Source organism: Acomys russatus, chromosome 8, assembly GCF_903995435.1.
Source record: "Acomys russatus chromosome 8, mAcoRus1.1, whole genome shotgun sequence".
Classification (NCBI taxonomy): domain Eukaryota; kingdom Metazoa; phylum Chordata; class Mammalia; order Rodentia; family Muridae; genus Acomys; species Acomys russatus.
In genome coordinates this window covers 20,037,809-20,053,940 of record NC_067144.1, presented here as the reverse complement: position 1 = coordinate 20,053,940, position 16,132 = coordinate 20,037,809, and the positions used below count along the sequence as shown (strand labels likewise).

At 44.3% G+C, this 16,132-nt stretch overlaps 1 protein-coding gene across 1 annotated transcript in view; it reads left to right on the top strand.

The window, feature by feature from the left end:
• Slc49a4 (solute carrier family 49 member 4) overlaps window positions 1-16,132 on the top strand; it is a 70,708-nt gene that overhangs the window by 30,476 nt on the left and 24,100 nt on the right. The window contains exons 3-6 of the mRNA XM_051149866.1: window positions 1,203-1,468; window positions 3,450-3,579; window positions 11,211-11,319; window positions 13,815-13,882. Coding sequence (XP_051005823.1) covers window positions 1,203-1,468; window positions 3,450-3,579; window positions 11,211-11,319; window positions 13,815-13,882 — 573 coding nt within the window. The remainder of the gene's footprint in view (window positions 1-1,202; window positions 1,469-3,449; window positions 3,580-11,210; window positions 11,320-13,814; window positions 13,883-16,132) is intronic.

Below are 16,132 nucleotides of genomic sequence, written 5' to 3'. Positions count from 1 at the left end.
AAAAAAATAAAAAAGGAATGCCTCCCCTTAAAAAAAAATAATTCAGAAAATCAGGCAGATTTTACCATCTAAGCTAATACACCTGCTGGGGAGGCAGGGCGTGGTGGTGGTGGCAGGGATTCTGGGGAGGGAAAGTACAGCATCTCCTTAAAGAACCAGTGGTTCCTCCTGTCTCCTGAGCATGCCCTAAGGTGAGTTCCTGCCCCAGGGCTGTTCCCTAGCCAGAGTGACTGACCTAGCGCAGTTGGAGCTTTGGGTCTCCACCCAGGCCAGAGCCCTTTCTGCCTGACACTAGAAAGGCCTTGGCTATCATTCTGTGTATAGACATCACCCTAACCCTGATACAGCAGGTACTGAATACCGAGCTCAATGCTATCATTTTCCAGCGACTGTTAGTGATCTATTAGCAATCTATTAGCAAAAAAAAAAAAAAAACCCAACGCATTGTGAATCTAATTTTTTACTTGCTTTGTTATCACATTGGCAGGTGTCTCCAAGCCCAGGCTCTCATATTTCAGCAAATTGAAATAGTAATAGAATAACTGAACCAAGCATCTTAGTCAGTGTTCTACTGCTGTGAAGAGACATCATGACCACAGCAACTCTTACAAAGGGAAGGCGTTTAACCGGGGCTGGCTTACAGTTCAGAGAGTTAGTCTGTTGTCATCATGTCGGGAGACATGGCAGTGTACAGTCTGACATGGCGGTGTACAGGCAGACGTGGTACTGGAAAGGAGCTGGCAATTGTACATCTAGATCTGCAGGCAGCAGACAGAGACAGATAGAGACACTGGGCTGGGCTTGAGTGGTTGAAACCTAAGGCCCGCCCCCCAAGGAGACAGTTCTCTCAGCAAGGCCACACCTCCCAATAGTGCCACTCCCTGATAACCCAGGCAGTCAAATCTATTAGTCTGTGGTCGCCATTCCTATTCAAAGCACCACACTAAGGTTGTGTAGCTGATATTTGTGAAATGAGTAAATGGTAAACTAACTGTACTTAGACTCCCTCAGTCTCCCTCCCAGAGAGTCCTCATGCCAGTTACAAAAACGTGGGTCATCTCATCTTCTCAGAAAGCCATATTCTTTTATCTATCTGTGTGTGTGTGTGTGTGTGTGTGTGTGTGTGTGTGTGTGTGTGTGTGTTTGATTTAGGAAATACTTTCTTCAAATACCTCACAACCTTGTAACTTTCCTAACTCTAGATTAATCCATGGTGGGCAGTTACTGAACGGCCTGGCGGGTCCAACGGTCATGAATGCAGCGCCGTTCCTCTCCACGACCTGGTTTTCTGCTGACGAACGAGCCACGGCCACAGCCATTGCATCGATGCTGAGTTATCTGGGTGGAGCCTGTGCGTTCCTCGTCGGGCCCCTCGTTGTCCCAGCTCCCAACGGGACGTCACCCCTTCTCGCAGCGGAGAGCAGCAGGGCTCATATTAAGGACCGAATCGAGACTGTGCTGTATGCAGGTACGTTGGAGGTTGTTTTCTTTTCCCCTCCTGGAATACTTTGGTTTCTATTCCAGTCTCTGCCCTCTAGTTCTGGTGTGCCAGATCACACGTCACAGGAGACCCCTGAGAACTGATAGATACATGTACTCAGAAAGCACTTTCATTTTACTGTATGGAGATAAGTGTTTGAAGCAACCCTTCCTGGGAAGTCACTAAATGTAAAATGTGTTCGTGCTATGTGGGAAATTCTTTAATTTTATTCTTTAAAATTATTTAATTTTATGTTTCTAATCTATTTACAGTAGAACACTCAGTGGTGTATACCTCAGTGGTGGAGTCCTCTCTAAATGTGGTATCTGTATACAAAACTAAACGTCATATTTCACTAAACATTGTCTGACATCTGTTGGTAGCATTTAACCTGTTTTCTCCCTTGCAGTTTCCCCATTATTGGTCACATTATCTAGCTTTATTAAATCTTCATCACCTATAGTTTATTCTTTTCTTCATTGGTCTCTGTATGTTAGTCTGTTGATCATACTGGGCCTTTCTTCTTTTTTTCTTTTCTTTTCTTTTTTTTTTTTTTTTTTTTTTTTGGTTTTTCAAGACAGGGTTTCTCTGTGTAGCCTTGGCTGTCCTAGACTCACTTTGTAGTCCAGGCTGGCCTCGAACTCACAGCGATCCACCTGCCTCTGCCTCCCGAGTGCTGGGATAAAAGGTGTGCACCACCACGCCCGGCCATACTGGCCTTTCTAAACATTCTCTTCTATCCATTCCCCTGTTGTTTTGGGTCGGCCCTATCCCCGACTCCTATTAGATCTTTCGTGTGTGTTCCCCCCCCCCCCCGGCCCCCCATATGCCTGTTCTTGCTCTTTGGGTTTTATAAATCTTTGCTGTATCTAAAGCACGTGCTCAGCACTGACGATTGGTGAGATCATGTTGAGAACACTGTAGAACACACAGGGATGGGATAGACAAGGTGGAGGGACAAAACTTGCCTAGGTTTACAGAGAAACCGAGGGGATCAGACTCCTCCTGTGTACTTGTCTCTGGCTAGGCACTGGAGCTGACAGGGTCCCTGCTCAGCAGTGCTTAGAGACAGTCACAGAGCTGTGGTGATGCTGCACTAAGGGCTCTGAAGCTCCGAGGCAGCCGTGGCAAACCTACCCCAGATTGTGGGCGTGCAGTGGAGCTCCTTAGAGATACAGCATTGACCCGAGGGTGAGAGGGAGTTAGCACCACTCCTGTGGGCAAGGGAAGATGACAAGACAGAGCCATAGAGAAACTCCCAGTGAAGAGAGAGGACCTGGTACGTTCAAACAACTGAAGTGTAGAGTGAGTGCTTCAGATCTCAGGCTCAGGTAAGCCCGGAGGGAAACCGGGCCACCGAACCAGGGAGGCTTCCGTGCAGGCCGAAGACCACACCCTCAAGTTCATGCGGGAGAGTCACATAGTGAGATTTACATTTCAGGATTTGGCACGGAGGGAGCAAAGCTGAAAGCAGGGGCGGAGGATAACAGGACGCACTGTGTTTGTATTTCCAGTCTCTTGGTTTCTTATTTTAGCTGCCCCTTGTCCTGTTTAACTTGCACGTGCAGTGTGTGAGTTGAATCCGTCTTTCCTGTGTATCAGAAATCCTGTCCTCCATTGGGCAGAACCCCATCCTACCGGTTTCCTCCTACACAACTTCTTTTTGAGTACAAGGCTTTTTAGAGTCGTCTTAGGCAGCTTCCGAATCTCTCCAGCATGGTTTGGGTGAGCTTTCCCACACAGCAGCGCTGCTCATCTCTCACCCCTTCGGCGCATACTGGACTCCACTGTGCGTCTTGTTCACAGCGCCTCCTACTGGTGGCCTGGGGGAATTTAGGTCTGCACATGCGCAGCATCCCTGAGTGGCGTATGCATCAAATTTTGCTGGTCTTTGTTGAGCTAGGTATGAAATAAATAAGTATTGACTCTTTGTATCATGGGTAACACTTCACTAACATTTTTCTTTCAGAGTTTGGAGTTGTCTGCCTAATATTCTCTGCCACCCTCGCTTATTTTCCACCCCGGCCTCCCCTTCCTCCCAGTGTTGCTGCAGCGAGCCAGCGGCTGAGTTACCGGCGCAGCTTTTGTAGGTTACTAAGGTGAGTAGACTTAGGGTCATAGTGTGGCTGTGCCTGTACCTGCTTCAGTGTCACTCTTTGTGTGTTGGCCGGGGGGAGGGAGGGGAGGGGTGGTACACAGGCGCCACTGCACATGCGTGGAGGTCAATTCTGTGTGCCACCTTCACATGGGTTCCAGGGATCAAACTCATCAGCCCTGACTGGCAGGCGCTTTTCCCCCTGAGCCATCTCCCTGGCCCCTAATTCTTAATGTTTAGGGTTAATTTGAGCTGGTAATTTTTTTTTTTTTAGCACTAATCAGATTGTAACTAACTCATGCTAATATTAATTAATTAAAATACTAATAAATACTTCAGTTATCTATCAGAAATATTTCTTGAACATTCACTCTACACCAAAATGCCATTAAATTTTGCTTTATCTACATTCATGTAGACTAATATTTTAAAATTTTAAGATATTTTAAAAATCATATATCTTAATTTCTGTAAATAATTTGTTATAGCAACTTATGCCATATAGTCTGGAAATTATAGAATTATCATGGTTCTTATATTTTTCCTACTATTTTGGTTTTGTTTTGTTTTTCTGAGACAGGGTTTCTCTGTGTACCCCTGGGTGTCCTGGAACTGCTCTGTAGACCAGGCTGTCCTCGAACTCACAGAGATTCCCCCGCCTCTGCCTCCGAGTGCTGGGATTAAAGGCGTGCGCCACTACTGCCTGGATCTTGGGTTCTTTAGTGTGTGGTAACACACATTACACAGACACTAGTCAAAACAAGGTAATAAAATGATATTCTATATGTGTCATGTAACAGCATTTCAGTGTGCCCCCATGAGGCCCATAGAGTGGGAAACACAATGTCTGACTTTCATGTACTGGTGTAACATCAATGTGGTAAGATTAAATTCTGCCCCCAAAGGCTCACATGTGTTAGGACTGTGCTCGACGCACGGACACATCAGACTGTCACTGTGGACTGTGAACTATATCATTGTGTCCTTTGTATTAATACCCAAGCCACATGCATCATCTTGAAGTTTTTAGTAGCTCACTAAGAAATATTAGAAGGGAATAAATAAAATAAATTTTAATGGCATATTTTATTCAGCTGTATATATCTAAACATGTAGTCAATATTAAGTTATTATCTTAACGTGTAGTCAATATTAAAATTATTAATGGATTATTTTACTATCACTTTTTTAGTGTCCACTGTGTGTTCAGGAGAACGTGTGTCAATTTGGACTCTTTTTTTCATTAGAAATAGTTGATATGTATTTAAATTTCATCAATTTACAGTTGAAAAGTAATCATTGAGCAATATTTCCAATGTTTTACTTCTTATCTAAAAATTTAAAAAGGTGTTCCGTTCTCACACCTGACTGCAGGGTCCTTGACGGTAAAGAAAAGAGCTCACTGGGTCATAGGTGACAGTCTGTCACCTCCTTAGAGTACAGTCAGTCTTTAGGATTTTTTTCTCATAATTTTAATCAAAGTTTCCATAGCTGAAATAATGATCTTACCATCTCTTCATCTAAAATTGCTTTTCTTTTTGAGTAAGACCCTGCAGCTTTTTATAGCTAGCCCAAGTCCTAAGTTCAGATCTATCAACAGCTGTTTGGGATATTATTTAGGTATTTAATTCTGGTTTCTAGCAACTATTTTTCTTCTTGTTGTTTGGATATAAGACAGAGTCCTATTGTGTAGCCCTGACTAGCCTGGAGCTTGTTCTGTAGACCAGGCTAGCCTTGCCCTGGAATGCTGGGATTAAAGGCAGATGTCACCACCTCTGGCCACTTGATCCTGTTTGGATTGTTGACTATAAATATCTAACAGAATTCACCGTGGGTTTGCTGAAAGTGTCTCGGCACTAGCCACTTAAGCGACCTGCATCCCCCGCAGCAGATACGTAGTTCTGTGCTGCTGCTGAGTACTGTGACTAGCGACATTGCAGCATGCTTTCTTCTGGTGAGCACATTGCAGCGCATTGTGACTAGCGACATTGCAGCATGCTTTCTTCTGGTGAGCACATTGCAGCGTACTGTGACTAGTGACATTGCAGCATGCTTTCTTCTGGTGAGCACATTGCAGCGTACTGTGACTAGCGACATTGCAGCATGCTTTCTTCTGGTGAGCGCATTGCAGTAGTGGGTCAGGGTGTTGAAGAAACGAGAATTAGATTAGTTCTTGACACCAAGAAACTCAGTGACCACAGAGAATGTACCCCAATAATGTCTTACATGTTCCAGTTGTTAAAGTGAGGTGTAGTTCTCCAAAACCTAAAGCTCAGGGACCAGGGATGTCTCAGTCTGTAGAGTGCTGCCTAGTGAGCGGGAAGCACTGGGTTTTATTTCCAACAGTGCACATAACTAACAAATAAATAAAGTTTTGTGGAAAAGTACTTTTCCTTTCTTGTGGCGTAAAGTTTAGGCTTAAATTAGTTAAAAGGTGAAATTAAAAGTTCAGTTCCATGGTTGTGCCAGCCCCACATCACATGGTTCACAGCCCCACTGCTTTAGTGGACCGAGCCCTGTCATTTAGCGAAGTGAGATGGCATTCACTAGATAGGAAACCCTGCTTCACATGCGGTGATGGCACATGCTTTGTGAAACACCACCAAATAAAGTTAGGTTTCTTACTCTTAGGGTACAGTGAGGAGGTTTTGAAGATCCACCTTACTGTAGCACTGTGTACACTACTCTCCACACAGCAGATAGAAAGGCATCACAGGCAGCGAGATGGCACAGTAGGTGAAGATGCCATCAAACCATCCCTGGGATTCTCGTGGACGAGGGAGAGAGCAGACTCCGGAAAGTTGTCCGTCGTCCGTCCGTGCATCCGTCCGTCCATCCATCCATCCTCCTGTCATCTATCTTTCATCTTACTCTCTCTCACACACACACAATAATTAAATGAATGTAACAAAAACTGTTAGTTAATTAGGGTCTGTGGCACACGTTTACAAGGTGATAGTTTAAAATAACAGTTCTTTAAAATGCTGTTTATCAGGCTGGGGTGGTGGTGTATTTCTTGTTGTTGTTGTTGTTTGTTTGTTTGTGTTTTAGCGCATTCCTTTAATCCTAGCACTAGAGGCAGAGGCAGGCGGATCTCTGTGAGTTCAAGGCCAGCCTGGCCTACAAAGTGAGTCCAGGACAGCCAGGGGCTGTTACACAGAGAGACCCTGTCTCGAAAAAAACCAAAACCAAAACAAACAAACAAACAAAAATGCTGTTTATCCAAGTTTTTTTTTTACCGCACAGCTAACAGCAGAAGTTATTTGTCGGTGGGAAATTCGAAGCATTAAAGGACGTTAGTTAAAAACAACTAGTTCTGACAGGAAAGAAGAGTAACTTTATTCCTCTGACCATGATGTCCCCAGACAGGGCTGCTCCGACTGCCGTGGACTGGAGTGTAGTTTTCTTCCTCGTGAGAAGGCTGCACCAAGGCCTGCACTCTGTGTCTTGGTTTGTTTACTTAGCATGCTGACCTGCTATGCTTTTGGGCTCTCCAGGGCATTCTGTGGGCCTGCTTTGCCCCATCCTCAAGCAAAAGACTCCAGAAATCCTTACTTCCTATTCTGATTTTTAAAATGTTTTCAATTTTAAAAATCTGCCTCTCTAAATTATAATTTCATTATCTGAAGACAGCAAAACCATCAGCACTTCTGCTTCAGGTTTCCACCATGCAGTTCACTTGGTCTGTTTTTGGGGTTGTTGTTGTTGGTGGTGGTGGTGGTTTTTGGTTTTTGAGACAGGGTTTCTCTGTATATCCTTGCCTGTCCTGGACTCGAGTCATAGACCAGGGTGGTCTCGGACTCACAGAGATCGCCTGCCTCTGCTCCCGAATGCTGGGATTAAAGATGGACTAGCTTCTCTTGATAGATTTTGCCTGTGTAACCTAATGTCACCCTTTGCCCTTTTGTGTGTGTCAGTGGTGTGCTCTGTGATGGCTGTTGGTTTTGTGTTTCAGAGTTGAACCTGTTCCTTCCAAGCTCATCGACACATTTACCCCTTCATTTTATTTTCACCCATTTTTTTTTTAATTTCCTCCCTCTCACCTCCCACCCATTTATCAGGTGGCTTTTTATGAGTGTTTCTTTACCTCTTGACTTTTGTAAGAATATATATAGTTTTCCACATGGATCTGTGCTCAGTTTACATCATTCTGTTTGACTGTGTTTTGGTTTTGAGACAGGGTGTCATTTTGACCAGGATGGCCTCAAATTCACTCTGTAGTCAGGCTTGACCTTGAACTTCTGATCTTCCTGCCTCCTCCTGCTTAGTGTCTTAGTTTCTTGGGTACTGGGATTACAGGCATGTTCCACAATACCCAGAAATGAACCATGCTCAAGACCTCATGCATGCCAGCCAAGCACTAGACCAAAGGGACGACATTCTTAAGGTTTTGGTTTTAGACATTATAATATGAACAAAGTAGAATAATACAAATCCACCCTCTACTTCAAGAACCCAGCACCACCAGTTACTGGTGCATCGTCACCTTGTTTTACCTCTGTCCCATTCACGTCCCCTAGGACAGTTAACTTCATCCAGAAATACCTCAGTATATGTAATGCATGTTAAAATATGCACATTTAAAAACGATAGGGTCTCACTGTGTCACCCAAGCTTTGCTCAAAGTCTGGATCCATCTGCTTCAGACACTGACTGTTTAAGAACATTTTTAAAAGATAAATGAAGTATCATCACACCTCAGTGAGTCCTAACAGTAATATACTACCAAACCAGCATTGAAATTTTCTCTTTAAAAGTATTTTTAATGATGCGTCTATTTTTATTTTCTGTGCATTGGTGTTTTCCCTGATCGTATATCTGCGTGAGGGTGTCAGATTCCCTAGAACTCAAGTTACAGACAGTTGTAAGCTGCCATGTGGGTCCAGGGAACTGAACCTGGGTACTTTGGAAGAGTAGCCACTGAGCCATCTCTCCAGCCCCAAGTGTTTATATTTCCAATTGCCCTGTAAATTGTTTTCAATAGTTATTTGAGCCAGGACCTAGATTACAGGCTACATTAGGCCTGAATGGTTATATCTGTTGTCTCTTTTTCTAACTGGCTCTCACAGAAATTTATTTGTGGAGGAGTCAGTTCCGTTATCCCTGAGTCTGATTTGTGTGCTAGAAGGTCTCACTGTGTGGTTTGACAGCACTCTGGCCTTTGTGTTCTGTGTAAATTGTTAGCCAAAGCTTTGTTCTGAGGTGGGCTTTCTTATCTTTGTTCTGAGGAGGGCTGTCTTACCTTACTTTGTTCCGAGGTGGGCTTTCCTTTAGCTTTGGGTTTGGCTGGTTGGTTGGTTGTCAGTGGCACTGGGGTTGAAGCAGGCCTGTGTGCCCTGGGCCAGCACTCTGGCGCCAAGCTATAGCCCCAGCTCTTGCTTTTGTCTTTGTTTTGCCCAACCACATTGGTGAGGATAGTCCTTGGTATCTGGAGAGCTCCCATTTTCTTCTCAAGTTCTGTCCCCACTACTCTGTGTACAAGGGCCTCTGTACAGCGCTAACCAGTCACATTTTATCTGCCCATCCCACTGTGTATCTGGATTGCTTCCGGTTCGTTGCTGCCAACACACAAGTGCCATGATACTCTCATGTATGGTAGAGCTGGGAAGTGTTTTGCAAAGTGTGCCTGCTAGTGTATTGTCAGGCCACAGACACTCTACGCTTACCTTGCCAGGCAGTGCCAGACTCTCTCAGAAGTGCCCAGTACACATCACATTAGCAGTATTTTCCTCATTATCTTATTTTGCCACAATAACAGCTGTAAGCTATATTTTATTTAGTTTTATTATGTGATTATTAATGGGTTTGGTTTTGACTCTCATTCTGTGATTTGTGGCTTACACGGTTTCATCTGCTCTAATTTCCTGTCTACAGTTTTGTCTACTTCTTACTGGTAGTTCCTACATGGCCTATGCATTTTATGTATAAAGTTCTTGTTGATCTAAACATTTTCAAGTATCTGCTCCCGGGCTGTGGCCTGCCTAATGACTGTGCACGGTTTTTAAGATTTCTACTTGTTGGTTTTCCCTTTCATTTCTGGGTTTTTATCTCACCGTAGTAAATGCTGTTGGCAACTGGTGTAGCAGGGTATTTTTCCTAATATGATGAGCGGCCTGTGGAAGCATCCTTGGCGCTTGGCTGGCAGGGCCGTCTCACTGTGTGGAACCTCGGTGCTCGGTCCCCATGCTTCTCTATGGTCCTCTTGTTGTGAGCTAGTGCCATCCTGTCACTGCCTTAGCCAAACAGTTCATCTCAGGACAAGGGCTTCCGCACCAATCTTTTCTTAAAGGGTGTTTTTAAGGTATTTTATTTTTCGTATTTCTTAAGTTTCTAGGGAAAAGTACAAGTAAGGTTTTAGTTGTAACTACATTGATCACTGTAGGCTGACAGCGTGGATTGCGTCTACTTAGATTGTCTCTGCTCTCTTAATTAGATTTAAAATTCATTCTCTCTCTCTCTCTCTCTCTCTCTCTCTCTCTCTGTGTGTGTGTGTGTCTCTTTATCTCTCTCTGTCTATCTGTCTGTCTGTCTGTCTCTATCTTTCTCTGGCCTTAGATGCTGTATGGATTTTTGTTTGGTTTGGTTTTACTTTTTTTTTTTTTTTTTTTAAGACAAGGTCTTGATCTATAACCCAGGCTGTTCTGGAACTTACAGCCCCAAACTCAGAGTAACCCTTCTGCCTCAGCTTCCTAGATTCAGCCTAACACATAAATATAACACGACAAACATTAGAAAGTGAAGAAATATAAATGAAAATGACACTTTTGATATGAATTCTTGCTTTGTTTTTTTGAAACTTTCATAATAGCTATTAATCATATTTCCCCCTCCTCCAACTCCTCTCAAGTTTTCACCCACATCCCTGCCCACTGAACTTCACCATCTCTCTCTTAAGAAAGACAAGCGCAAAAAGTAACAAACAAGACATCTGTTTTGAGTTAGCCAACTATTTCTGAGCATGAGCCCTGCCCTGCTGGGTGATTGATATTGTCCATTGTCCACCCATTAAAGAAAACTGACTGTCTCTCTCCCGCTGGGTGTCATTTACAGCTAGCTTCCTGGTCAGGGCTGAGACGTTGTGTGCGCTCTCTTCTCAGTGCTGGGGTTTTGTCCATCTTGAACCTGTGCAGGGCCTGTGCATGCTGCCATGATCTGAGTTGGTGTCTGCCTCCGCCCTGTTGTGTCTGGAAAATTGTGTTTCCTAGAGTCATCCACCAACTCCGGTTCTTACAGTCTTTCCACCTACTGAACCTTGAGGGCAGGGCTGTGATAAAATCATCCTATTTAATACTATGTGCCATGGAATACATCTTATAAAAAATTAAGAAGTTGGGGGCTGGAGAGATGGCTCAGTGATTAAGAAGAGCCCTGTCTGCTCTTCCAAAGGACCCAGGTTCAATTCCCAGCACCCACATGGTGGCTCACAGCTGTCTGTAACTCCAGTTCCAAGAGATCTGACACCCTCACACCAATGCACATAAAATAAAGTCAAATTAATTATTTTTTAAAAATTAAGACATTAAGGAATTTTGAGTTTATTAATAAATTTCCTATTCCAGTTTCAAAATGGCTTAAGTATGTCATAAATAGTTTACATCCTACATTTTAAATTTGTAATAATGTTTTCTCTTGCAGCAATTTGAGGTTTTTGATGATTGCCTTGGCATATGCGATCCCACTTGGCGTGTTCGCTGGCTGGTCTGGAGTTCTGGACTTAATTTTAACACCAGTGCATGTTAGTCAAGTAAGTATTTGTGTCTTATCTATGTTGTCAGTATTTTAGCTCAGTTAATTTATAAATAGTGGTGATGTGTTTTGATTTTAACTTCAAAGACCAGGTAAAATGTTGCCTAAATCATTGTTGCAAAAACAAGCTTCCTATGGGGCAGGTGGAAGCGTCATCATCCCTGTTCGTACTTGATAAAGTAAATTATGAACCCATCATCTGATGTATTGCTATTCTAAGTACTTTCTTGCCTCAGAATTAGGATGTCTCCTTTCTTAAAAACATAACCGTGGTCCAGCAAGATGGCGCAGTGGGTAAAAGATGATGATCGAGTTTCATACTCTTACCCACATAGTAGGAGAGATCTGATCCCACAAGGTCTTCTCTGACCTGTGCTTACGAATGCGCATGTGTGCACGCACACACAGATGCAAAAGAATACTGACCACATTAAACCGTTTCACCATGCTCACTGCCTTTACTTCATTCTTTTTGCTTCCAGACAGTACGGTAGGAGAGGCAGATAGAAGAGCGCCAGCACGCTGGTGTGCTGCTCTGGTTCTGTGAATGGGCAGTTTGGCCATCGGCTTCTGATGAACTTTGGGATTGTTTCCCGTTGTTCGCTGTCACAGCAGGGTGGTGTGACCTTTCTCGTGCACTGTTCTCGGTGTTCCTCCTGCACAGTTCTGTCTAGGAGTGGAACTGCTGGTTTTCATGTACGCCTCCTTTAGCAGGCAATGTAAAACCTGTCCAGGGCAGCTGCATCCATTACAATCCTGCCAGAACCTGGTGTTGCTCCTGCGCCAGCCCATAGAGCCTTGGGTATGCAGCAGGGTTAGCCTTTTCCTTTCTTTCTCTTTTTTGGTTTTTCGAGACAGGGTTTCTCTGTGTAACTAACTGCTCTGGCTGTCCTGGACTCGCTTTGTAGACCAGGCTGGCCTTGAACTCACATCGGTCCGCCTGCCTCTCCCTCCGGAGTGCTGGGATTAAAGGCATGCACCACCGCACCTGGCTAATGTTAGCATTTTTCATAGACGTGCTGTGCCTTGTATACACCGTGGCATCTGTAGTTTCTTCTCAACTGTTAGTGAATATGTGAATTTCCTATTTTGTGAACTACCTGCTCAAGTCTCTTGCCTACTCTTCTTCATGAAAAACAAAGACGTATGTGTGAGGAGGCTCGCCAGAAGGTGAGCGTTGCCTCCTGCCCCCGGAACTCTGGCTGAGAAATGGCCTGCACACCTTGACCTCCTAGGAGCTTAGCTGGTGGTCTGCCACAGGGTTCAAAGTAGAGCAAAGACAGCAGAAGTTGTGGTGTGGAGCCGGTACAACGGTACCCCAAACACTTTCACCTCCCACGATTGGAAATTGAGTTTTCAGGGTCTCACATAGGCTGGGGAAGGGCTAGCGCCATGGCATGAACATGCCTGCACGAGTGATGTAGAAATGTAGTTTCCCCCGAGAGAATGTGGGCTTGGAAGTGGGGAAGAGCTAAAAGAGGAGACACATCCTGAGGTGGGAGTAGCTGCCAATGCTCGGTGAAGACTTGCTGTGCGTGTGCTGCCAGAGACAAGTCCTGGATATGTGTGGTCTCGTTCATGTTTTGTAGAGAAGAGGCGTAATTGACCAGGGTCACTGAGCTCAGCAGCAGCAGGAATAGAAACATTTTGAGAATTCAGCTTTTCTTCTTCTATCTACTTGTGTTTGTCAGACTAATAAGTGACAAAATATTTGACAGAGCAACCTAATAGGGAAAAAGGCTTATGGCTTCAGAGACTCTAGCCTATGCTGGCTTGGCCCATTGCCGTGGGGCCGACATCATAGTGGGGAGCAGAACAGTTCACTTCCCATAGAGAGGGGCCCAGGACAAGATACAGTTCCCAGGGGATGTCCCCAGGAACCTCCTTCCTCTAGGTAGGCCCTACCTCCTAAGGCTTCTGGAACTTCTCGGGTAGTACCACCAGCTGGGGACCAAGCTGGGTCACATGAGGCCTAGGGGTATGTGCCACATCCACTGTCTGCCTCAACCCCACCTTTCTCTGTCCCGGTCTCTCGCATCTCCTCTCATGTCTCTTATCATTTAATATGGTCTTAGGCATGGCCAGGTGTTTTAGCAGGAAACTGTTTTCCAGGAGTTTTATTTATGATGATTAGATTTAAGCTTCTTGCAGTCAGGGACCATTTCCTATCTTTTCTTACTGAGGGTTGTCAGTATCAGGCAATACCGTATAGTACTAGGCAACACTAGTATATAGTGCATGCCTGGAAATATGTAATGGTCTTATTTTGTTGATTTAAACATTCCAATAAAAATTAATGGAGGATATAATTACATAGAAAAATTTGTACTCATTAGTCACACATGAATCCTTCCACTTTATTCATTTTCTTAAATATTTCCTAGATTTGTTGCCAGTTAGCTGTTCATATCAACTATAGAGGACTTTATTTAATTTCTCCTCAGTTGCAATGTGCCAGTCTTAATATTAATACGTCTGCTGCTTTGTTAACAGGTAGATGCTGGCTGGATTGGATTTTGGTCCATAGTTGGAGGCTGTGTTGTTGGGATAGCTATGGCAAGGTGAGAATATTTCATATCAAACTTAGAAGTGGATGGGGAGGTGAGAAGAGAGAGAGAGAGAGAGAGAGAGAGAGAGAGAGAGAGAGAGAGAGAGAGAGAGAGAGAGAGAGAGAGAAGTGGGCTTCCCAGTATGGACAGTACTTAGGAAAGAACAGAAGAAGAGGCCAGGGGTAGCCTTTGTTTAGGCTACAAGGAATGTTCAGGCAGCAGAAAGGTTTCGGCTGCAGGAAGCTGCTAGGCAGCAGTCCCTCCCAGACCCTCCTAAAGTAGCTCCTGAAGACAGAAATGTGTGTCCAGTGCAACATCCTCAAATGGGGACCTCACCAAAAAAAGTGATAACAGTTTTTAAACATAATAAAAAGGTAAAACGGCAGTTAGCAAGAAGAGCTGCCTTGAAGAGCCCTATATCGTCGGAGCCTCTCTGGGCGCTTGTAGAAAGGCCGACCCCCAATACAGGTGTGTCCCCGAGGTGAGGAGGAAGAGGAAGAGAAGCGAGGAGGAAGCAGAGGAGGTTCTTCTTTATTCTAAAACAGAAATCTTAGAAATAGAAGCATCTCCCCTCCCCGTGACTGCCCTTGAAACTACTCTTGGAGTGTGTGAAGAAAGAACACGTGCACCCTCCACGCCGGCGCACAGCTCCGAGCCAGCCCCTCACCAGGAAGGGGAGCATCTACTGACATGCTTGAGATAAAGAGGATGCACAGACCTCTCAGTGTCTGATGCTGAACGTGACCGGCACAGGACGGCACATGTAGACTTGCAGTAACTACATCATGTTTCTGGGGTGAAACGGATAAAGTGAAACTGTAACTTGCAGCTCACTTAATTTTGTTATTATTTTTATTTTTTTATGTTAGAAAAGCATAGCAGAATAAAGTCCAAAAGCTAAAGGTTTGGGCTAGGAAATCCCTTGACTGATTGCCCTGGAAATTCTGACACGAATCATTCAGTTTCTCTATAATAAATAATAATCCTTCATAAAGTCAGAATTCAGACCAAGCGTTTGACATCTCCTTTGGGGACAGACATTTTTATTAGGCTATGGGATCTGTCCAGAGTACATAGAAATATCTCCTGTTAAGAGAGCAAACTTGTCACTAAGCAAGTAGGCTGTCCTTCCCACCGACAGGTGGCAGCAGCTCTCACGTGGCAGTCACATTTTACAGAAGACACCAACAAATGTGATCTGCCACATCTTATTAAACAGATGCAAAAAAAATTTTTTTAAGGAGAGTATTGAAGAGTTACAAAGGGCAACTGCACAGAGTAGACGTTGCAATCAGTTTTAAAGACAATGGAGAGGACATGGTTAATGTCATATTGGGGACATTTCTATAATGGAAATAGTTCAACAGATGGAGTAGCTGTGCTTAGGTGCAGCCAGGACTGTGACAGAAAGAAAAGCAGCAAGTGGAGATGGGGAGAGAGGCGAAGGGTCCATGTAGATTCGGGGGAAAGGGAGTAAGTTTTGAGAATCTAAAATGCTGTAAAATCCCCAGCTTTACGGGATAATATTCAGCATCCTTTCCGACCTTCACTCCCCACCCTGGACTGGGTTTCAAATGTCATTTTGTGGTCTAGCCTGTCCTCAAACTCTCTCTCTCTCCTCCTACCTTGGCTTCCTGGGTGCTGGAGTGTAGCCATATGGTGCCACAGCTCAGCTCTAGTCTTGCTCTTAGAAAGTTCACAGTCTAGTAAGAAGAGGTGACATCGACAAGTCATTCCCAGCAGAGAAAAGCTGTTGTGGGGATATAAAGCAGAATCCAGGGCCACCACGGGGGACAAGCTGGCTGAGTAGAGGATCCACAGGCGTGAGCCACGTGAGGGTCTGGGGTGTTAGCATTACCGGAAGAAGGGCAACTGCCAGCAAGTACCAAAGCTAAGCCCTGCTGTAGAGACACTGGGAAAGGGGTACGGAGAGCTGTAAGGAGAGCTGGACAAGGCCAGCTGACCACAGATGCTAAGGAGGCATTTGCGTGCATTTTCCAAGTGCGAGTTTTGGAAGAACCAACTTTGCGCATCAGTGTCAACTCTAAAACTGACCTACTGTGTGTTCATTATAAAGTGTTTAGAAAGAGTAAAAGTAAAAGTCAGTTTAAAAATTCTATTCTGTGAACTGCAGACTCCAAACACACTTTATATTTTGTAAGAAAGAAAAAAGTTATTATAGTTATATCGTAGATATAGGGAAAGAAGTAAATATATATCTATAACTGGCTTTTAAAATTCTACAGGGAAAATTTCAGTCAA